The sequence below is a fragment of the Coregonus clupeaformis genome, chromosome 17, assembly GCF_020615455.1.
Source record: "Coregonus clupeaformis isolate EN_2021a chromosome 17, ASM2061545v1, whole genome shotgun sequence".
Lineage (NCBI taxonomy): Eukaryota > Metazoa > Chordata > Actinopteri > Salmoniformes > Salmonidae > Coregonus > Coregonus clupeaformis.
The window spans coordinates 58,573,539-58,596,410 of record NC_059208.1 but is presented as its reverse complement, the minus strand read 5'-3'; the positions used below and the strand labels follow the sequence as shown (position 1 = coordinate 58,596,410).

The 22,872-nt window shown below is 47.0% G+C and overlaps 1 protein-coding gene and 1 long non-coding RNA gene across 2 annotated transcripts in view; both read right to left on the bottom strand.

Moving 5' to 3' along the window:
• The window catches only part of lrrc69 (leucine rich repeat containing 69), a 13,703-nt gene extending 1,570 nt beyond the window's left edge, over nucleotides 1-12,133 (bottom strand). Inside the window, exons 1-8 of the mRNA XM_041903860.2 lie at nucleotides 11,799-12,133; nucleotides 11,552-11,678; nucleotides 11,383-11,455; nucleotides 9,919-10,114; nucleotides 9,632-9,703; nucleotides 4,678-4,779; nucleotides 3,949-4,128; nucleotides 1,519-1,630 (exon numbers count right to left, since the gene is read on the bottom strand). Of these exons, the coding sequence (XP_041759794.2) occupies nucleotides 1,523-1,630; nucleotides 3,949-4,128; nucleotides 4,678-4,779; nucleotides 9,632-9,703; nucleotides 9,919-10,114; nucleotides 11,383-11,455; nucleotides 11,552-11,678; nucleotides 11,799-11,975 (1,035 nt within the window). The 5' untranslated portion in view covers nucleotides 11,976-12,133 and the 3' untranslated portion in view covers nucleotides 1,519-1,522. The remainder of the gene's footprint in view (nucleotides 1-1,518; nucleotides 1,631-3,948; nucleotides 4,129-4,677; nucleotides 4,780-9,631; nucleotides 9,704-9,918; nucleotides 10,115-11,382; nucleotides 11,456-11,551; nucleotides 11,679-11,798) is intronic.
• A 216-nt stretch (nucleotides 12,134-12,349) lies between these two features.
• Nucleotides 12,350-14,509, bottom strand: LOC121586851. Its single transcript, XR_006003975.2, has 3 exons — nucleotides 13,362-14,509; nucleotides 13,101-13,203; nucleotides 12,350-12,918 (listed from the first exon to the last, which is right to left on the bottom strand). It is a non-coding gene; the product is annotated as an uncharacterized LOC121586851 (long non-coding RNA).
• Between the last annotated feature and the right edge of the window lie 8,363 nt (nucleotides 14,510-22,872).

Genomic DNA, 22,872 nt, shown 5'->3' with positions numbered 1-22,872 from the left:
CTAGCTCTCTGTCCAACCTTGCTCTCTGTCCAACCTTGCTCTCTGTCCCACCTTGCTCTCTGTCCCACCTAGCTAGCTCTCTGGCCAACCTTGTTCTCTGTCCAATCTAGCTCTCTGTCCAACCTTGCTCTCTGACCCACCTAGCTAGCTCTCTGTCCCACCTTGCTCTCTGTCCAATCTAGCTCTCTGTCCAACCTAGCTAGCTCTCTGTCCAACCTAGCTCTCTGTCCAACCTAGCTCTCTGTCCAACCTAGCTCTCTGTCCAACCTAGCTCTCTGTCCAACCTTGCTCTCTGTCCAACCTTGCTCTCTGTCCCACCTAGCTAGCTCTCTGTCCAACCTTGCTCTCTGTCCAATCTAGCTCTCTGTCCAACCTAGCTCTCTGTCCAACCTAGCTCTCTGTCCAACCTAGCTCTCTGTCCAACCTAGCTCTCTGTCCAATCTAGCTCTCTGTCCAACCTAGCTCTCTGTCCAACCTAGCTCTCTGTCCAACCTAGCTCTCTGTCCAACCTAGCTCTCTGTCCAACCTTGCTCTCTGTCCAACCTAGCTCTCTGTCCAACCCTGCTCTCTGTCCAACCTTGCTCTCTGTCCCACCTAGTTAGCTCTCTGTCCAACCTTGCTCTCTGTCCAACCTTGCTCTCTGTCCAACCTTGCTCTCTGTCCCACCTAGCTAGCTCTCTGTCTCACCTAGCTAGCTCTCTGTCCAACCTTGCTCTCTATCCAACCTAGCTAGCTCTCTGTCCAACCTAGCTCTCTGTCCAACCTAGCTCTCTGTCCAATCTAGCTCTCTGTCCAACCTTGCTCTCTGTCCCACCTAGCTAGCTCTCTGTCCAACCTTGCTCTCTGTCCAATCTAGCTCTCTGTCCAACCTTGCTCTCTGTCCCACCTAGCTAGCTCTCTGTCCAACCTTGCTCTCTGTCCAATCTAGCTCTCTGTCCAACCTTGCTCTCTGTCCCACCTAGCTAGCTCTCTGTCCCACCTTGCTCTCTGTCCAATCTAGCTCTCTGTCCAACCTAGCTCTCTGTCCAACCTAGCTCTCTGTCCAACCTAGCTCTCTGTCCAACCTAGCTCTCTGTCCAACCTAGCTCTCTGTCCAACCTAGCTCTCTGTCCAACCTAGCTCTCTGTCCAACCTAGCTCTCTGTCCAATCTAGCTCTCTGTCCAACCTAGCTCTCTGTCCCACCTAGCTCTCTGTCCCACCTAGCTCTCTGTCCAACCTAGCTCTCTGTCCAACCTTGCTCTCTGTCCCACCTAGCTAGCTCTCTGTCCAACCTTGCTCTCTGTCCAACCTAGCTCTCTGTCCAACCTAGCTCTCTGTCCAACCTAGCTCTCTGTCCAATCTAGCTCTCTGTCCAACCTAGCTCATTGTTTTGGGCCTCATGGTATTGTGTCAGGAGCCTGGCCTCTTTCTATGGTTCTCTGCTGCCATCTGGTGGACATGCAGATAATACATTTTGGATTGAAATAACAGGAACTACTTACTTACATTATACCAAATAGATGTTTTAATGGAAGTACCTCTTCATACAGATGCAACACCATAGTATGAATGTCCGCTCTTATTGAAGCACTGGTAGGAACAGAGGAGAGCACGTACAGGGATGGTCTGAGAACTCTTCATCTTCATGTCCTGAAGGAGAGATCAGTAAGACAGTTGCTTGGCTCATGCTTGGCTCATGCGTGGTGCTATGTGTCTACGGATAGCATACCATTGAAACCAGTGATGTAGTGGGAAAAAGATATGTGTTTACCCTTCACTACACCAATGACTGAAACCATAGACACAAAGTAAGTTCATTCCAGATGACTGATAACTTTAAATATATTGTTTGAGTCCATATATGCATCAGAAAGAAGTATAAATGAATGTGTGTGTAAACTAGCTGTAGTGTAGGCTACATAGTGTCTGCAGATGTCTGGCTGCAGCTGGCTACTGGTCTCCCCTATGAACTCAGTATCTTGTAGCTCAGCTGGTAGAGCACGGCGCTTGTAACGCCAGGGTAGTGGGTTCGATCCCCGGGACCACCCATACAGAAAAAAAAATGTATGCACGCATGACTGTAAGTTGCTTTGGATAAAAGCGTCTGCTAAATGGCATATTATTATATTATTATTTGTCATCAACCATGTTTTGTATACTGTCAAAGTAGTGCACTAGGTAGGGGACGTACCCTATCTCAGTTACCGTACCTTCCTGAGGTTGATGTAAAAATAAAAACAAACAGACACGGTCGCCCTGTTTCTAGCTGCTAGCCAAACTTCTGGATATTTGATTGGCGGTCACTCATTAGAACTTAGAGCAGAAATTCCCTGACCTGGATCCTTTGCTTGAACTTCCCGAGGCAGCTGTATTCATCCCAGGTCTGCACCAAAACGCCGACGCCAGAGAAGAGGTAGAAGAAGAGGGGCCCTAGTCAGACTCAGGCGGTGTGCCATCCATACCATACCATCCACCCCTTCAGAGTATATTACTCACTAAGATACAGTCCCTGGACAATAAAGTAGATGAAAGTAGATGATCTCAGGGCGAGGATTTCCTTTCAGAGAGACATCAGGGACTGTAACATACTCTGTTTTACGGAATCATGGTTCTCTCCGGATATATTGTCCCCGTCCATTCAGCCAGCGGGGTTCTCTGTCCATCATGTGGACAGGAAGAAAGAACTCTCCAGGAAAAAGAAAGGCAGGGCGGTTTGTTTGATGATTAACAACTCATGGTGTGATTGTGGTAACGTACAGGAACTCAAGTCCTTTTGTTCTCCCGATCTGGAATACCTCACAATCAAATGCAGACCGAATTACCACCCGAGATAATTTTCTTCAGTCATTGTCACTGCCGTGAATATTCCCCCCAAGCCGATACCATGACGGCTCTCAAGGAGCTACACTGGACTTTGTGCAAAATGGAAACCGCATATCCTGAGGTCACATTTATTGTAGCTGGGGACTTTAATAAAGGAAATCACTACCGAAATTCTATCAACAAGGCCCTCCCCCACCCTCCCTTCGGCAAATCAGATCATGCCTCCATTCTGCTCCTCCTCTCCTATAGGCAGAAACTTAAACAGGAAATACCCGTGGTAAGGACTGTTCAATGTTGGTCTGACCAATCGGAATCTATGCTTCAACATTGTGTTGATGACACGGACTAGGAAATGTTCTGGGTCACTTCTGAGAAAATAGTATTGACGTATACACTGACTCGGTGACTGACTGCATAGAGGATGTTGTTCCCACTGTGTCGATTAGAACTTATCCAAACCAAAAACCGTGGATAAATGGCAGCATTCACGAAAAACTGAAAGCGCAAACCACCGCAAGGTGACTGGGAACATGGATGTGTACAAACGGACCAGCTATGACCTCCGTAAGGCAATCAAAGAGGAAAAACGTCAGTACAGGGACAAAGGGGAGTCGCAATTCAACGACTCAGACATGAGACGTATGTGGCAGGGACTCCAGACAATCACTGACTATAAAGGGAAAACCAGCCATGTTGCGGACACCGATGCCTCGCTCCTGGACGAGCTAAACACCTTCTTTGCTCGCTTAAAGGAAAACAATACTGAGCCGCCGACAGGGCCCCCAACGCTCACGAGGACTGTGTGCTCTCTTCCTCTGTGGCCGACGTGAATAAGTCATTTAAGCGTGTTAACGTCTTCACAGCATCTGCAGACCAGCTGGCTGGAATGTTTACAGACATATTCAATCTCTCCCTATCCCAGCCTGTTGTCCCCACTTGCTTTTTTGGATTATCTGTGTATTGTGTTTTGTTTATTGTATTGCTAGGTATTGCTGCACTGTTGGAGCTAGAAACACAAGCATTTCGCTGCACCTGCGATAACATCTGAAAATCTGTGTATGCGACCAATAAACTTTGATTTGATTTATAGTGCACTATGTAGGGAATAGGGTGCCATTTGGGACGTACACTCTCTGTAACTGTACCTTCCTGAGGTTGATGAAGCGTACACACTCCAGCCAGGTGGTGAGGAAGGGTTGGAGGCAGAGGGCACACGTGCCCCTGTCAGCCAGCAGCAGGCCCAGACCAGGGTGGTAGGACAGAGCCAGGTGAACCATACTGAACCTATTCCTGTCCTCCACCAGGATCTGACGAGCAGACAGCTCCTGGAGACAGAGATACAGAGATGGCAACAGGTCAGTACTACTGATGGTGTTGTGGTGTGGTGTTGTGTGTTGTGTTGTGGTATGTTGTATTGCATTGTTGTGGGTTGTGTTGTTGTGTGTTGTGGTGTGTTGTGGTGGTGTGTTTTGGTGTGTTGTGGTGTGGTGTGTTGTGGTGTGTTTTGGTGTGTTGTGTTTTGGTGTTGTGGTGTGTTTTGGTGTGTTGTGGTGTGGTGTGTTGTGGTGTGTTTTGGTGTGTTGTGTTGAGTAATGATCAGCTAAATCAGGTGTGTTAATGTTCCAGTTGTTTTCATATGCTCAGGATACACATGGTGTACCCAGTCCAATGCACTGCTGACTGCAGGTTCCCTCTGCATAATACCACAACAATAAGAGATAAGAAGAAGTACAAATAAAACAAATGGAATTTAATATAATACAAATGTAGCATTTACTGAAGGGCTGGAACGAAAGCCTGCACACCATGTACTCCTGCAGGACTGGAGTTGGAGACCTCTGACATAGCCTATTTCGCCGACGATGAGAGCTTACCTTCAATGACAGCACCTCCACAGCTTGAACAGATTCCATCAGCTTGCTCTTCACAAACGTGTTTCCTTCACAGAGCAGCTCGTTCAGGGCCAGAAACTGGAACTGTAGACAGCAACACCATTAGACCTACCTCCTCTAACAACTGTAGACAGCAACACCATTAGGCCTACCTCCTCTAACAACTGTAGACAGCAACACCATTAGGCCTACCTCCTCTAACAACTGTAGACAGCAACACCATTAGGCCTACCTCCTCTAACTGTAGACAGCAACACCATTAGGCCTACCTCCTCTAACAACTGTAGACAGCAACACCATTAGGCCTACCTCCTCTAACAACTGTAGACAGCAACACCATTAGGCCTACCTCCTCTAACAACTGTAGACAGCAACACCATTAGGCCTACCTCCTCTAACAACTGTAGACAGCAACACCATTAGACCTACATCCTCTAACAACTGTAGACAGCAACACCATTAGGCCTACCTCCTCTAACAACTGTAGACAGCAACACCATTAGGCCTACCTCCTCTAACTGTAGACAGCAACACCATTAGGCCTACCTCCTCTAACAACTGTAGACAGCAACACCATTAGGCCTATCTCCTCTAACAACTGTAGACAGCAACACCATTAGGCCTACCTCCTCTAACAACTGTAGACAGCAACACCATTAGGCCTACCTCCTCTAACAACTGTAGACAGCAACACCATTAGGCCTACCTCCTCTAACAACTGTAGACAGCAACACCATTAGGCCTACCTCACTCTAACAACTGTAGACAGCAACACCATTAGGCCTACCTCCTCTAACTGTAGACAGCAACACCATTAGGCCTACCTCCTCTAACAACTGTAGACAGCAACACCATTAGGCCTACCTCCTCTAACAACTGTAGACAGCAACACCATTAGGCCTACCTCCTCTAACTGTAGACAGCAACACCATTAGGCCTACCTCCTCTAACTGTAGACAGCAACACCATTAGGCCTACATCCTCTAACAACTGTAGACAGCAACACCATTAGACCTACCTCCTCTAACAACTGTAGACAGCAACCCCATTAGGCCTACCTCCTCTAACAACTGTAGACAGCAACACCATTAGGCCTACCTCCTCTAACAACTGTAGACAGCAACACCATTAGACCTACCTCCTCTAACAACTGTAGACAGCAACACCATTAGGCCTACCTCCTCTAACAACTGTAGACAGCAACACCATTAGGCCTACCTCCTCTAACTGTAGACAGCAACACCATTAGGCCTACCTCCTCTAACAACTGTAGACAGCAACACCATTAGGCCTACCTCCTCTAACTGTAGACAGCAACACCATTAGGCCTACCTCCTCTAACAACTGTAGACAGCAACACCATTAGGCCTACCTCCTCTAACAACTGTAGACAGCAACACCATTAGGCCTACCTCCTCTAACAACTGTAGACAGCAACACCATTAGGCCTACCTCCTCTAACAACTGTAGACAGCAACACCATTAGGCCTACCTCCTCTAACAACTGTAGACAGCAACACCATTAGGCCTACCTCCTCTAACTGTAGACAGCAACACCATTAGGCCTACCTCCTCTAACAACTGTAGACAGCAACACCATTAGGCCTACCTCCTCTAACAACTGTAGACAGCAACACCATTAGGCCTACCTCCTCTAACTGTAGACAGCAACACCATTAGGCCTACCTCCTCTAACAACTGTAGACAGCAACACCATTAGGCCTACCTCCTCTAACAACTGTAGACAGCAACACCATTAGGCCTACCTCCTCTAACAACTGTAGACAGCAACACCATTAGGCCTACCTCCTCTAACAACTGTAGACAGCAACACCATTAGGCCTACCTCCTCTAACAACTGTAGACAGCAACACCATTAGGCCTACCTCCTCTAACTGTAGACAGCAACACCATTAGGCCTACCTCCTCTAACAACTGTAGACAGCAACACCATTAGGCCTACCTCCTCTAACAACTGTAGACAGCAACACCATTAGGCCTACCTCCTCTAACAACTGTAGACAGCAACACCATTAGACCTACCACCTCTAACAACTGTAGACAGCAACACCATTAGGCCTACCTCCTCTAAAAACTGTAGACAGCAACACCATTAGGCCTACCTCCTCTAACTGTAGACAGCAACACCATTAGGCCTACCTCCTCTAACTGTAGACAGCAACACCATTAGGCCTACCTCCTCTAACTGTAGACAGCAACACCATTAGGCCTACCTCCTCTAACTGTAGACAGCAACACCATTAGGCCTACCTCCTCTAACTGTAGACAGCAACACCATTAGGCCTACCTCCTCTAACTGTAGACAGCAACACCATTAGGCCTACCTCCTCTAACTGTAGACAGCAACACCATTAGGCCTACCTCCTCTAACAACTGTAGACAGCAACACCATTAGGCCTACCTCCTCTAACAACTGTAGACAGCAACACCATTAGGCCTACCTCCTCTAACAACTGTAGACAGCAACACCATTAGACCTACCTCCTCTAACAACTGTAGACAGCAACACCATTAGGCCTACCTCCTCTAACAACTGTAGACAGCAACACCATTAGGCCTACCTCCTCTAACTGTAGACAGCAACACAATTAGGCCTACCTCCTCTAACTGTAGACAGCAACACCATTAGGCCTACCTCCTCTAACTGTAGACAGCAACACCATTAGGCCTACCTCCTCTAACTGTAGACAGCAACACCATTAGGCCTACCTCCTCTAACTGTAGACAGCAACACCATTAGGCCTACCTCCTCTAACTGTAGACAGCAACACCATTAGGCCTACCTCCTCTAACTGTAGACAGCAACACCATTAGGCCTACCTCCTCTAACTGTAGACAGCAACACCATTAGGCCTACCTCCTCTAACTGTAGACAGCAACACCATTAGGCCTACCTCCTCTAACTGTAGACAGCAACACCATTAGGCCTACCTCCTCTAACAACTGTAGACAGCAACACCATTAGGCCTACCTCCTCTAACAACTGTAGACAGCAACACCATTAGGCCTACCTCCTCTAACAACTGTAGACAGCAACACCATTAGACCTACCTCCTCTAACAACTGTAGACAGCAACACCATTAGGCCTACCTCCTCTAACAACTGTAGACAGCAACACCATTAGGCCTACCTCCTCTAACAACTGTAGACAGCAACACCATTAGGCCTACCTCCTCTAACAACTGTAGACAGCAACACCATTAGGCCTACCTCCTCTAACAACTGTAGACAGCAACACCATTAGGCCTACCTCCTCTAACTGTAGACAGCAACACCATTAGGCCTACCTCCTCTAACTGTAGACAGCAACACCATTAGGCCTACCTCCTCTAACTGTAGACAGCAACACCATTAGGCCTACCTCCTCTAACTGTAGACAGCAACACCATTAGGCCTACCTCCTCTAACTGTAGACAGCAACACCATTAGGCCTACCTCCTCTAACTGTAGACAGCAACACCATTAGGCCTACCTCCTCTAACTGTAGACAGCAACACCATTAGGCCTACCTCCTCTAACAACTGTAGACAGCAACACCATTAGGCCTACCTCCTCTAACAACTGTAGACAGCAACACCATTAGGCCTACCTCCTCTAACAACTGTAGACAGCAACACCATTAGACCTACCTCCTCTAACAACTGTAGACAGCAACACCATTAGGCCTACCTCCTCTAACAACTGTAGACAGCAACACCATTAGGCCTACCTCCTCTAACTGTAGACAGCAACACCATTAGGCCTACCTCCTCTAACTGTAGACAGCAACACCATTAGGCCTACCTCCTCTAACTGTAGACAGCAACACCATTAGGCCTACCTCCTCTAACTGTAGACAGCAACACCATTAGGCCTACCTCCTCTAACTGTAGACAGCAACACCATTAGGCCTACCTCCTCTAACTGTAGACAGCAACACCATTAGGCCTACCTCCTCTAACTGTAGACAGCAACACCATTAGGCCTACCTCCTCTAACAACTGTAGACAGCAACACCATTAGGCCTACCTCCTCTAACAACTGTAGACAGCAACACCATTAGGCCTACCTCCTCTAACAACTGTAGACAGCAACACCATTAGACCTACCTCCTCTAACAACTGTAGACAGCAACACCATTAGGCCTACCTCCTCTAACAACTGTAGACAGCAACACCATTAGGCCTACCTCCTCTAACAACTGTAGACAGCAACACCATTAGGCCTACCTCCTCTAACAACTGTAGACAGCAACACCATTAGGCCTACCTCCTCTAACAACTGTAGACAGCAACACCATTAGGCCTACCTCCTCTAACTGTAGACAGCAACACCATTAGGCCTACCTCCTCTAACAACTGTAGACAGCAACACCATTAGGCCTACCTCCTCTAACAACTGTAGACAGCAACACCATTAGGCCTACCTCCTCTAACAACTGTAGACAGCAACACCATTAGGCCTACCTCCTCTAACAACTGTAGACAGCAACACCATTAGACCTACCTCCTCTAACAACTGTAGACAGCAACACCATTAGGCCTACCTCCTCTAACAACTGTAGACAGCAACACCATTAGGCCTACCTCCTCTAACTGTAGACAGCAACACCATTAGGCCTACCTCCTCTAACTGTAGACAGCAACACCATTAGGCCTACCTCCTCTAACTGTAGACAGCAACACCATTAGGCCTACCTCCTCTAACTGTAGACAGCAACACCATTAGGCCTACCTCCTCTAACTGTAGACAGCAACACCATTAGGCCTACCTCCTCTAACTGTAGACAGCAACACCATTAGGCCTACCTCCTCTAACTGTAGACAGCAACACCATTAGGCCTACCTCCTCTAACAATAACATCTTCATATTGTGCTATATCTTGTTGTTGTTGTACTGTAAACAATATTGTGGTGAAGACAAAACGGTACATACATCGACAGGAAACATGGATAAACGGTTTCCAGCCACATCCAGCACTCTGAGCTTCATCAGCCCAATAACACCCTGAGGGAAAAGAGGACAGGTTTAGGGACAGTAAACCATCAGGTCATGGAACAGATTCATTTTATAAAACTGACTAACAATGAAACCTAACAGAGTGGAGGATCGGTAACCTAATTTGAAGCAAGGCCAGAGAAAATGACACAAGCACAATATTAACAAAGATACCTAAGAAAGATGAAACATCAGACATCAAGTAGAGCCTGAACAACACCTACCTCTGGCAGTTCTGTGAGGTTGTTTCTTGCCAGATATAATCTGGCCAGTTGTGACAAACTGTATATCTGTTTGGGCAGTCTGCCCAGCTCGTTGTTGGTTAAATTAATCTCAACCATCTTCTTGAGAAAACCTATTTCTACAGGAAGTTCCTCCAATTGGTTGTCCAGTAAACTGAGGGTTTCCAGGTTAGAAAGACTGAGAAAATAGAACATGTGGTTATGAGATATTTCTATATCTAGCCTAATCTCGGTTAACCCAGAACTAAAATCTTGAGTAATTTGGTCAGATGCTCAATATGTTTAGAGAGGCTGTGTTTACACAGAAAGCCAAACTCTGATCTTTTTTACACTAATTGGTCTTTTGACCAATCACATCAGATCTTTTCGCATCAGTGTAAAAATGATCAGAATTGGGCTGGCTTTGTAAACACAGCATATGTAAACATAATGAGCATCTGACCAAAATACTCAAGGTTTTAGTTCTGGGTTAACCGAGATTTCACTAATTGGTGTTTTGACCAATCAGATAGCCTGACGACTCACACTGAATTGTTCTGCTGCTCTGTGGTTCGCTACATACTTCAGTCTGAGACGGCCATCATTGAAGTCGTTTGTTGTGACGAGGGGCACGAGGGCCTTTGACAAAACGAAGTCATCAGCAATTGGATCGTCTCTAACCAATCAGAGTATCAAAGCCAATGACGAATTTTCAAACCACGTGTTCTGGCTCTGGCCCAACCCATCGGTTTCTGGACCAATCAGACAGCCCCTAATTTGTATTTTATCTTTATTTAACTAGGCAAGAACAAATTCTTATTTACAATGACGGCCTACACCGGCCAAACCCAGACTACGCAGGGCCAAGTGTGCGCCGCCCTATGGGACTCCCAATCACGTCCAGTTGTGATACAGCCTGGAATCGAACCAGGGTCTGTAGTGATGCCTCTGGCTCTGAGATGCAGCGCCTTAGACCGCTGAGCCACTCGGGAGCCCAATGTGTTGGTATTCAGTGAAGGGTCGGGGAGGTACTCAGATCCATTCTTTAAAAAACATTTTTTAGTAATTCAGCAGACTCTCTTATCCAGGGCGACATACAGTTAGTGAGTGCATACATTTTCATACTGGTCCCCCCGTGGGAATCGAACCCACAACCCTGGCGTTGCAAGCACCATCCTCTACCAACTGAGCTACACGGGACTACATTAGATCCAGACTCATCGAGGAGAAGAAACTAACGTCTGTGGGCGTGGCCTAGCGTTTGACCAGAGCAAGGTGTCTGGGTCGCCAGGTTAGCTCTGAAAAAGAGCTGATGTGAAAATATCTGACGTGATTGGTCAAAAGACCAATTAGCCTAGTGGGGAAATGTCCGACCTGGGCTAAACACAGCCTATGTAGCCTATTCTAATACCATCTACAGGTTTGCTGTATGAATCACAATTAGGTTATTGGTCAGCAAATTGGTACCTTTTAATCTCCGGTGGAAGGACTGAGATGTGATTGTGGTTCAGATTGAGGAGAGTAAGGTTATGAAGTCCTTCTGCAAGATACAAGATATAGTGATGATGATGATGATGATGGTACTGTACAGTACCTATTTAAATCTTCTTAATCCATAGACAGCAGGACAGCTTACCCAACACCTCTGGTGGCAATCTTGTAATGTGGTTTCCAAACAAATAAAGTTTTTTCAAGGAGTTCAGGTACTTCAGGACAGACGGGATCTCCTCCAGAGCATTATTTCCCAAATTGAGTTCTGTCAGCTTTGCAGTATGCAAATAGATAACAAAAAGCAACATATGCAAGATAAATACATAGGTTATATAGCTAGCAGGCAAGTAAAATAACCCAAGACATAACTGTCCGTCGTTAACGTTACTCACGCGTTGTAACGTCCGCAGTTCCACCGGCAGGGTTGTAAGGCTGTTATTGTTCAACCGAAGGGTCGAAATAGTTGTTAATCTGGCAACCGATTTGGGAACGTCGGTCATTTTCTTCGAGCTCAAATTGAACGACTTTGAGTTAGCTTTCAAAGCTCTAATAACCAGATTGTTAGCCATGATTTGTTAGACAGAATAAAAGCACAACTCCTACAAGGTAGGCAGGTTCCCATAGAAACAAGATGCTTGGTCAACTGACCAAAATCCCATTAGCGACACTTTAGTGAACTCTGGTGGTCTCTCCTGGAAATCGGTTTGTTCTTACTACAGGAGATTGGTTTGGGATTTCCTTCTTCTGGACATCATTTTTTAAACAAAATGTATCGTTTGAACTTCAGAACCATTCTAGCTACTAAAAGAGCATTTCCCTAACCTCATCACACGTGTTGAATTTAAATAAAAATGCCAAAATTGGCACATTGGTCATTCAACAATCAACAGGACAATATGCTGTAAAGTTTTTTGCATTAATGTCTTTCCAGCGGAAATGAAACTGGAATTAAAAAACATTTTATTGTATGAGACAATATTGTCCATCAGCATACACACATACAAGACAATCAGCCTTTGATATTGCAGTCATTGGAAATAACAGCACATCACCACCAAAAGCAATATTTAATAGATAACATTTCCATGATGATATCAAGAGTATCACAAGCACTGATGAAGGATGTACAAAGTTACTTCCAATTCTGCCTCAGCTCACTCTGACGGTAAATATTCCCTCAGTCCCCACATAGTTAGGTGGTGGTATTATTTTCAGTCTCTCGGCCTCTCTCCTCCCATCGAATTCCTTGGACTGCAAGCACTTTATCTAGACTGTAAACTGTATGTGGGGGGGAGGGGGTGGCTCTCTAGAAGTGAAATCATTTTGTCATTTGACATTGTGAATTCAAAGGTTTTACATTGGTGGGTTCCCAAATTGTTTCTATCTCCACCCCTGCTTGACTTTATCATTCATTATAATTTAACTCAATGCGTCTCAGCCTTCCTCTTGAGTTCCTTCAGACGTTCCACTGAGTTGTAGTGTTCACCCAGTCCATATGCATGACGCATGTAACTGAAACACAATATCAACAATTAAAGGCACAATCCATCATTTGGATAATTAGTTTTTCAGCCAAATGGCAGCCCCGTCACTTGTTTTTTCTATAAGGCTGAAGAATGGGGCTGGAGAATTATAACCACTCGAATTCATTGGTAGATGAAGCTGGGGAAGTATGGAGGTGACATGGTACTTACATAATGGTGATGGGTGACTTGTCAAATTCCTCTCCGATGATTATCGCTGGAGAATCGGCTTGGAGCACTTCTATTGGCAGTTGACCCGCGTCAGAGCTCTCAGCTGTAAGGGAACAAAGAAGGATCATACATGAATCACTGAGTATATGTGACCCCATTTTGGTAACATTTCACAGGAAGGTACGCTAACTATAAAGGATCTATAAGTAGTTTGTAAAATGTTTAAATAGTTTATAGATAATTTATAAATCAGTATAAAACCATTATAACACCAGGTGCTCTGTTGGGTCCTTTGGATGAAGGTACCTCCAGTTGTCCCCCCCAGGCTGCAGCGTCCGCCACGTCACTGCAATACTTCTCAAAACTCCACAGAGTGAGTGGTGATCACACACTGGAGTGACACTGCAGAGCGGACCACGAGTGATACTGAATTTCCTTTCGAAATAATGAAGAGGGGGGGGGGAACTAGAGAATATTAGAAATAGTGTGCTTGAGAATGAGACGTCTGATAACCATATACGGCTGATTTCTCACGAAATTAGTAGGAGAAAAAAAAGACCATGATTTGGTGGATTTTCTATGTGCAGATCAAAGTTACAGAGTGGGATCTAGTTTACAGGTTATGGCCCATTTTATACTGATTGTGACATCACCATCTAACTGAGCAGCAGCAGTTGAGAGAGCTCCTCCTAAAATGTGATTATTTTTGTTAAATTATTTAGTTTTTTCGTGAACAGTTTGGTTGTTTCAATGCTGTGCCGTGTTCTCCACATCTGGAGATGGTTTTCCTTTGAGAAGATTGTTTGATTTTGAGAGAGATTTCGAGAGATCGGTTAAACCTGGCTCTGAAAGCTAGCTAGTCTACTAAGTCATGTTGATCATCTGGCAAGAACCAAGAAGGGTAGGACTGAGGGACTAGGACATCAGGACAACAAGAAGAAGGAGGAGAAATAGAGCGTAAAACCAACAGGAAAGGAATTGATTTGGAGGATATCTGGGGGGTTTCTAAAGGAAAGACAGTACAAGGCATTGAAAAGGAAACAGACAAATATAAAAACACATGAAGCCGAGGTAGGATTGTTCTGGACATTGTAATTGATGTCTACAGTGTTAATTACACCAAATTACACATTTAATAGCATCATTTTTTTCATTATAGAAAGTGCATTATTTAAAAAGTTGGCTGCATCAAAGCTCAAGTTCTAAAAAAATAAAAATAAGAATGGCAACAGTAGCAGGACGTTGGCCGGTTCCTGTTGGGGTGCGTTCATAAATTCCCTCTGGACGCTCTGCAGGACGTTGGCCGGTTCCTGTTGGGGTGCGTTCATAAATTCCCTCTGGACGCTCTGCAGGAGGTTGGCCGGTTCCTGTTGGGGTGCGTTCATAAATTCCCTCTGGACGCTCTGCAGGACGTTGGTCGGTTCCTGTTGGGGTGCGTTCATAAATCCCTCTGGACGCTCTGCAGGACGTTGGCCGGTTCCTGTTGGGGTGCGTTCATAAATTCCCTCTGGACGCTCTGCAGGATGTTGGCCGGTTCCTGTTGGGGTGCGTTCATAAATTCCCTCTGGACGCTCTGCAGGATGTTGGCCGGTTCCTGTTGGGGTGCGTTCATAAATTCCCTCTGGACGCTCTGCAGGACGCTTGGCCGGTTCCTGTTGGGGTGCGTTCATAAATTCCCTCTGGACGCTCTGCAGGATGTTGGCCGGTTCCTGTTGGGGTGCGTTCATAAATTCCCTCTGGACGCTCTGCAGGACGCGTTGGCCGGTTCCTGTTGGGGTGCGTTCATAAATTCCCTCTGGACGCTCTGCAGGACGTTGGCCGGGTTCCTGTTGGGGTGCGTTCATAAATTTCCCTCTGGACGCTCTGCAGGAGGTTGGCCGTTCCTGTTGGGGTGCGTTCATAAATTCCCTCTGGACGCTCTGCAGGAGGTTGGCCGGTTCCTGTTGGGGTGCGTTCATAAATTCCCTCTGGACGCTCTGCAGGATGTTGGCCGGTTCCTGTTGGGGTGCGTTCATAAATTCCCTCTGGACGCTCTGCAGGACGTTGGCCGGTTCCTGTTGGGGTGCGTTCATAAATTCCCTCTGGACGCTCTGCAGGATGTTGGCCGGTTCCTGTTGGGGTGCGTTCATAAATTCCCTCTGGACGCTCTGCAGGACGTTGGCCGGTTCCTGTTGGGGTGCGTTCATAAATTCCCCTCTGGACGCTCTGCAGGAGGTTGGCCGGTTCCTGTTGGGGTGCGTTCATAAATTCCCTCTGGACGCTCTGCAGGAGGTTGGCCGGTTCCTGTTGGGGTGCGTTCATAAATTCCCTCTGGACGCTCTGCAGGAGGTTGGCCGGTTCCTGTTGGGGTGCGTTCATAAATTCCCCTCTGGACGCTCTGCAGGATGTTGGCCGGTTCCTGTTGGGGGTGCGTTCATAAATTCCCTCTGGACGCTCTGCAGGAGGTTGGCCGGTTCCTGTTGGGGTGCGTTCATAAATTCCCTCTGGACGCTCTGCAGGAGGTTGGCCGGTTCCTGTTGGGGTGCGTTCATAAATTCCCTCTGGACGCTCTGCAGGAGGTTGGCCGGTTCCTGTTGGGGTGCGTTCATAAATTCCCTCTGGACGCTCTGCAGGAGGTTGGCCGGTTCCTGTTGGGGTGCGTTCATAAATTCCCTCTGGACGCTCTGCAGGACGTTGGCGGTTCCTGTTGGGGGTGCGTTCATAAATTCCCTCTGGACGCTCTGCAGGAGGTTGGCCGGTTCCTGTTGGGGTGCGTTCATAAATTCCCTCTGGACGCTCTGCAGGACGTTGGCCGGTTCCTGTTGGGGTGCGTTCATAAATTCCCTCTGGACGCTCTGCAGGAGGTTGGCCGGTTCCTGTTGGGATGCGTTCATAAATTCCCTCTGGACGCTCTGCAGGAGGTTGGCCGGTTCCTGTTGGGGTGCGTTCATAAATTCCCTCTGGACGCTCTGCAGGACGTTGGCCGGTTCCTGTTGGGGGTGCGTTCATAAATTCCCTCTGGACGCTCTGCAGGAGGTTGGCCGGTTCCTGTTGGGGTGCGTTCATAAATTCCCCTCTGGACGCTCTGCAGGACGTTGGCCGGTTCCTGTTGGGGTGCGTTCATAAATTCCCTCTGGACGCTCTGCAGGACGTTGGCGGTTCCTGTTGGGGTGCGCTCATAAATTCCCTCTGGACGCTCTGCAGGACGTTGGCCGGTTCCTGTTGGGGTGCGTTCATAAATTCCTCTGGACGCTCTGCAGGACGTTGGCCGGTTCCTGTTGGGGGTGCGTTCATAAATTCCCTCTGGACGCTCTGCAGGACGTTGGCCGGTTCCTGTTGGGGTGCGTTCATAAATTCCCTCTGGACGCTCTGCAGGAGGTTGGCCGGTTCCTGTTGGGGTGCGTTCATAAATTCCCTCTGGACGCTCTGCAGGACGTTGGCCGGTTCCTGTTGGGGTGCGTTCATAAATTCCCTCTGGACGCTCTGCAGGATGTTGGCCGGTTCCTGTTGGGGTGCGTTCATAAATTCCCTCTGGACGCTCTGCAGGACGTTGGCCGGTTCCCTGTTGGGGTGCGTTCATAAATTCCCTCTGGACGCTCTGCAGGAGGTTGGCCGGTTCCTGTTGGGGTGCGTTCATAAATTCCCTCTGGACGCTCTGCAGGATGTTGGCCGGTTCCTGTTGGGGTGCGTTCATAAATTCCCCTCTGGACGCTCTGCAGGATGTTGGCCGGTTCCTGTTGGGGTGCGTTCATAAATTCCCTCTGGACGCTCTGCAGGAGGTTGGCCGGTTCCTGTTGGGGTGCGTTCATAAATTCCCTCTGGACGCTCTGCAGGAGGTTGGCCGGTTCCTGTTGGGGTGCGTTCATAAATTCCCTCTGGACGCTCTGCAGGAGGTTGGCCGGTTCCTGTTGGGGTGCGTTCATAAATTCCCTCTGGACGCTCTGCAGGACGTTGGCCGGTTCCTGTTGGGGTGCGTTCATAAATTCCCTCTGGATGCTCTGCAGGAGGTTGGCCGGTTCCTGTTGGGGTGCGTTCATAAATTCCCTCTGGACGCTCTGCAGGAGGTTGGCCGGTTCCTGTTGGGGTGCGTTCATAAATTCCCTCTGGACGCTCTGCAGGAGGTTGGCCGGTTCCTGTTGGGGTGCGTTCATAAATTCCCTCTGGACGCTCTGCAGGAGGTTGGCCGGTTCCTGTTGGGGTGCGTTCATAAATTCCCTCTGGACGCTCTGCAGGAGGTTGGCCGGTTCCTGTTGGGGTGCGTTCATAAATTCCCTCTGGACGCTCTGCAGGAGGTTGGCCGGTTCCTGTTGGGGTGCGTTCATAAATTCCCCTCTGGACGCTCTGCAGGAGGTTGGCCGGTTCCTGTTGGGGTGCGTTCATAAATTCCCTCTGGACGCTCTGCAGGATGTTGGCCGGTTCCTGTTGGGGTGCGTTCATAAATTTCCTCTGGACGCTCTGCAGGAGGTTGGCCGGTTCCTGTTGGGGTGCGTTCATAAATTCCCTCTGGACGCTCTGCAGGATGTTGGCCGGTTCCTGTTGGGGTGCGTTCATAAATTCCCCTCTGGACGCTCTGCAGGAGGTTGGCCGGTTCCTGTTGGGGTGCGTTCATAAATTCCCTCTGGACGCTCTGCAGGAGGTTGGCCGGTTCCTGTTGGGGTGCGTTCTAAATTCCCTCTGGACGCTCTGCAGGAGGTTGGCCGGTTCCTGTTGGGGTGCGTTCATAAATTCCCTCTGGACGCTCTGCAGGATGTTGGCCGGTTCCTGTTGGGGTGCGTTCATAAATTCCCTCTGGACGCTCTGCAGGATGTTGGCCGGTTCCTGTTGGGGTGCGTTCATAAATTCCCTCTGGACGCTCTGCAGGAGGTTGGCCGGTTCCTGTTGGGGTGCGTTCATAAATTCCCTCTGGACGCTCTGCAGGATGTTGGCCGGTTCCTGTTGGGGTGCGTTCATAAATTCCCTCTGGACGCTCTGCAGGAGGTTGGCCGGTTCCTGTTGGGATGCGTTCATAAATTCCCTCTGGACGCTCTGCAGGAGGTTGGCCGGTTCCTGTTGGGATGCGTTCATAAATTCCCTCTGGACGCTCTGCAGGAGGTTGGCCGGTTCCTGTTGGGGTGCGTTCATAAATTCCCTCTGGACGCTCTGCAGGATGTTGGCCGGTTCCTGTTGGGGTGCGTTCATAAATTCCCTCTGGACGCTCTGCAGGATGTTGGCCGTTCCTGTTGGGGTGCGTTCATAAATTCCCTCTGGACGCTCTGCAGGATGTTGGCCGGTTCCTGTTGGGGTGCGTTCATAAATTCCCTCTGGACGCTCTGCAGGAGGTTGGCCGGTTCCTGTTGGGGTGCGTTCATAAATTCCCTCTGGACGCTCTGCAGGATGTTGGCCGGTTCCTGTTGGGGTGCGTTCATAAATTCCCTCTGGACGCTCTGCTCTGAAAATGCATACGTTCTGGTTGGAGTATTTAGAGCGCTTGATAATGACGAATTTACTTACGATAAAACGGTTCACAAATAAAAATGGCTGAAAACAGAGAATGCGTGACTGCTCTCTTTTGGGTAGTAAACAATGTTGTTTCATCTATTTTTGAGACTCTGATTGACAGCGACAGTGATGAAGACCCATTGGCCTTGCAACATGCATTTGGCGTGTCGGTGTGTCACTAACCTCGTTTTTAGCTACAGCAACATCAAGCTAGCTAGCTAACGTTAGCAACTGCAATCAGCTGATTGTCAGCTGGAATGGCAAGAGCTAGAGTAGCATAACGGAACTTAGCTAGTAACATAGCAGGCTACACTAGATAGCTAGCTTGCTAAAGTACAATGTCTTTCATTTATTTTGTTTTTAGGAGTATGACACTGCCAACATTGACATGGACATCCTGAATATGTTAACACCCAATCCGCAGTTTACACACACGGATTCCAAACTATGCCGGAAAAATGGTACATTGATGACGACTTCAAAATGCACTTCAGAATGAAAAGGAGCACCTTCCAAACCCATACACAGACACAGACCAACAACATACAATTATAGACATACATTTACATTTAGCTGACGCTGTTATCCAGAGCGACTTACAGGAGCAAGTAGGGTTAAGTGCCTTGCTCAAGGGCACATCGACAGATTTTTCACCTAGTCGGCTCGGGGATTAGAACCAGCGACCTTTCGGTTACTGGCACAACGCGCTTAACCACTAAGCTACCTGCCGCCCCCCTAGCTACTTCAAACGTCAAAATGCTCAGACAACAGGTAAACAGGGCCACAGACTGTTACTCGCACATTTCTAAATATATACTAAAATAAACGGCAAGCGATCTGCCATAAAACTCACCAGAAATCTATCCTGCTAAACGGTAAATCGGTTTTGTTTACACGACATTGACATGACCTTTCAACTGTCATCCAGCGCTGTATTAAAAGGCACATGGTAGCGCTGACACCTTGTGGTAGTAATGACGAACTGCATGTTACTGCAGCGTCATTTCGATTTGATCTCAAATCATGACTAATAGGCCTAGTTGGCAAAGAGTGAATTTCGGTTCAGAGTATTGTTATAATGGTATTATAACAGTTATTTCCTAATGTATATAATATAATATCATAATATAAATTATATTCCTTTGTGCAGGGCAATCAGCGACAGGTTCGATGTCTCTAAATCTATTGTCGAGGCCTGCTTCCAGAGGGTGATCGAAGCAGTATCTCATCTCTCTGCACGAGTCATCGTCTGGCCAAGTTCCCTGGGGTGATCGGAGCCACTGACAGAACACACATTCCCATCAAGGCCCCACGAGAATACCCTGAGACATACAGTACCAGTCAAAAGTTTGGACACACCTACTCATTCAAGGGTTTTTCTTTATTTTTACTATTTTTTGCATTGTAGAATAATGGTGAATACATCAAAATGATGAAATAACACATATGGAATCATGTAGTAACCAAAAAAGTGATAAACAAATCAAAATATATTTTAGATTTGAGATTCTTCAAATAGCCACCCTTTGCCTTGATGACAGTTTTGCACACTCTTGGTGTAGCCGGCTTGGTCTGTCTCTTGCCGACTACTGCGTTGTGTTCCGGTGCACTGAAGACAACACACTGGCGTACTTGAAGGCACTTTATTGTGTACAGCTCTCTCACTCTCTCCCAGCCGAGTACAATGCAGACTGTTCAACATCAAAGAGAGAAAATGTTCAACACTCTACCCTCGACCAGAATCCGCCTCTCCCAGCCGAATACAATGCAGACTCAGTATAATCACATTCAAAATACAAGGAATAAAATACAACATCATTGGAAAATAAACATTGCATCTGGTGTATATCTTATGTATGTGTCATATTCATGTTATCTCTGCCAAAAACTCTGAGCTTTTAGCCTTTATATTAATACTGTGCAACATGACATAAACCATCTTTCAAACAGGTAATACATACAGTAATATGCACGAAGCAACATGTAATCCTTCACATTTGAGCTTTTCAGTGCCATTAAACACTAATCAATACATGAAAACATTTTAAATGAACACATTTTTAACCTGATATAGGGAATACATACCTGTTCAACATCAAAGAGAGAAAATGTTCAACACTCTACCTCGACCAGAATCCGCCTAACATAAAAAGAACAACGTGAGCTTCGTCACAAGAGGATAGAATGATGATTGCTAACTTACAGCTAAACAGAACACGAGGTTAGCTAAGTTAGCAATTTCTCAACTCTCAAAAATGGCTATATTCACGACACAGCTTGATTAAATGTACGTACACTCATCATATAATATACATACAAGTTACTATGTGCACTGAAACGTTTTAGTTTTAACAGGTATATCAAGTTTATGTCACGCCGAAGTGAACACGTACCTCTCCCAGCCGAATACAATGCAGACTGAGAAAAGCACAACATCCCTCCGCATATAACCAACTCTAGAGGGCGCACTTACACAACTAACTCTCCCAATATCTGTAGACTACACGAAATGCTGAACAATACAATATTTTGGTGAAATCAACTCACAAAATAAAATAAAAAATAGAAAATGAACGGTTGCAAAAATCTGTAATTCTTTGACCTGTTACATTCACCCCTCTTTAATTTCACCAAAATCCTTCACACTTCGAGGGTGGAAAATAACCAAAAACATATAGAATAAAACTCTTGTCCACTTGGTCCAAGATAGCCCTGGGACTCCATTTCCCATATACAGCGTATAAAGCTACTTACAAAGTAAGTTAAAAGAAAACAGCAGTTGATCAGGCTACTGCCCCTTCTAGTGAATATGATGCCTTATACATCATATGAAATCTTGGAACACTTTCCCTCCATTATGAACATCTCATGACTCAGGTCATACTACTGGTAATAAAGAAAAATATCTTAATCTCAAAAATGTATCTAAAATAAAGAACGGAAAGACAGTGACCTTCTGACTCCTGTAACAAAACCCTTGGTGAGTGGTTTTGCACCATGTTCTCTATCAAGCGATCGACTGCCTTAACAACCCTGCCAGTACGTGTTCTGACAACCTGACTTTCAAACCCTTGTACTTGGGAGGGTATCTGACTATCAATCAGTGTAACAGGTGAATTGACGTCCGAAGACCCTGTCTCATCTAAGTCAGGAACATCAATTGGGGCAACAGAGTCAGTGTCAGTCATGTGCAAATCAGGGGGGTCACTGGAATCCGACAAGTCTCTCACAGGTGAGTATTCATTTTCCCCTTGGCCTCTGACCTCTTTAGACTGGGCTCTCGTGGGTGTCAGTTGAACAGACTTCCTGGACAGAGAGTGGGGCGTCTCATTCTCCATCTCAGACTCATCAGCTTCTCCAATAGACTCAGAGTCAGAGGATGCGTTTAACCACGAACATGTACGGTCCTCAGAAGCGTCTACTGCTAGGCCACTCAAAGCATCAACAGAAGGAGGCTGAAACTCACTGGCCACATCCGAGGCAGCTCCATTCGTCTCTTCATCGCTTAGTTCTGGCATGGGCAAGAAGCTCACGTCCAACATCAAATTCCGATGAACAACTTTTGTTTTCCCACTTTCGTCTCTGACTTTGTAAACGTGAGTCTGAGGGTTCCGGTCTATGATGGTATACATAGTGGCTTCCCACTTATCCGCTAACTTCCTCTTCCCTCTCTCTGCTTTATTAGCTAACAAAACTCGGTCGCCAACGTTCAAGTGGGTTCCACGAACTCTCTTGTTGTAGCCATCAGCTTGATGTTGCTGTCCTTTCTCGCATGCTGCTGAGCTATGTCGGCAGCCACATGGAGGTTCGCCATCAGTTTCTCGGCATAGGTCTTATAATTCACCACGACTGGATCCCTCAAGACTTGTTTGAAGACCATGTCTACTGGGAGTCTGGGCACTCGACCATACATCAAATAGAATGGAGGATATCCAGTTGTTTCATGAGTGGTGGCATTATACGCAAAAGTCAAAGTCTGTATCTGTTGGGCCCAGTGTTGCTTAGCTGTCAGGGGTAGGGCACGCAACATACTGCCAAGTGTCCTATTGAACCTTTCGGTTTGCCCATTTCCCATGGGATGGTATGCTGTTGTGTGTGTTTTCTTAATCCCTGTGAGGCTGAGGAGTTCAGCTATGAGTTTGCTTTCAAAATTGGCCCCTTGATCAGAATGTATTCGCTCTGGGAAACCGTAGATGCAGAATACGTTATCCCATAACTTCTTCGCTATTTGCTTTGCAGTTTGGTTTACGCAGGGAAAGGCATGAGCCAATTTTGTAAAGTGGTCTGTTATGACTAACACATCGACAGATCTTTG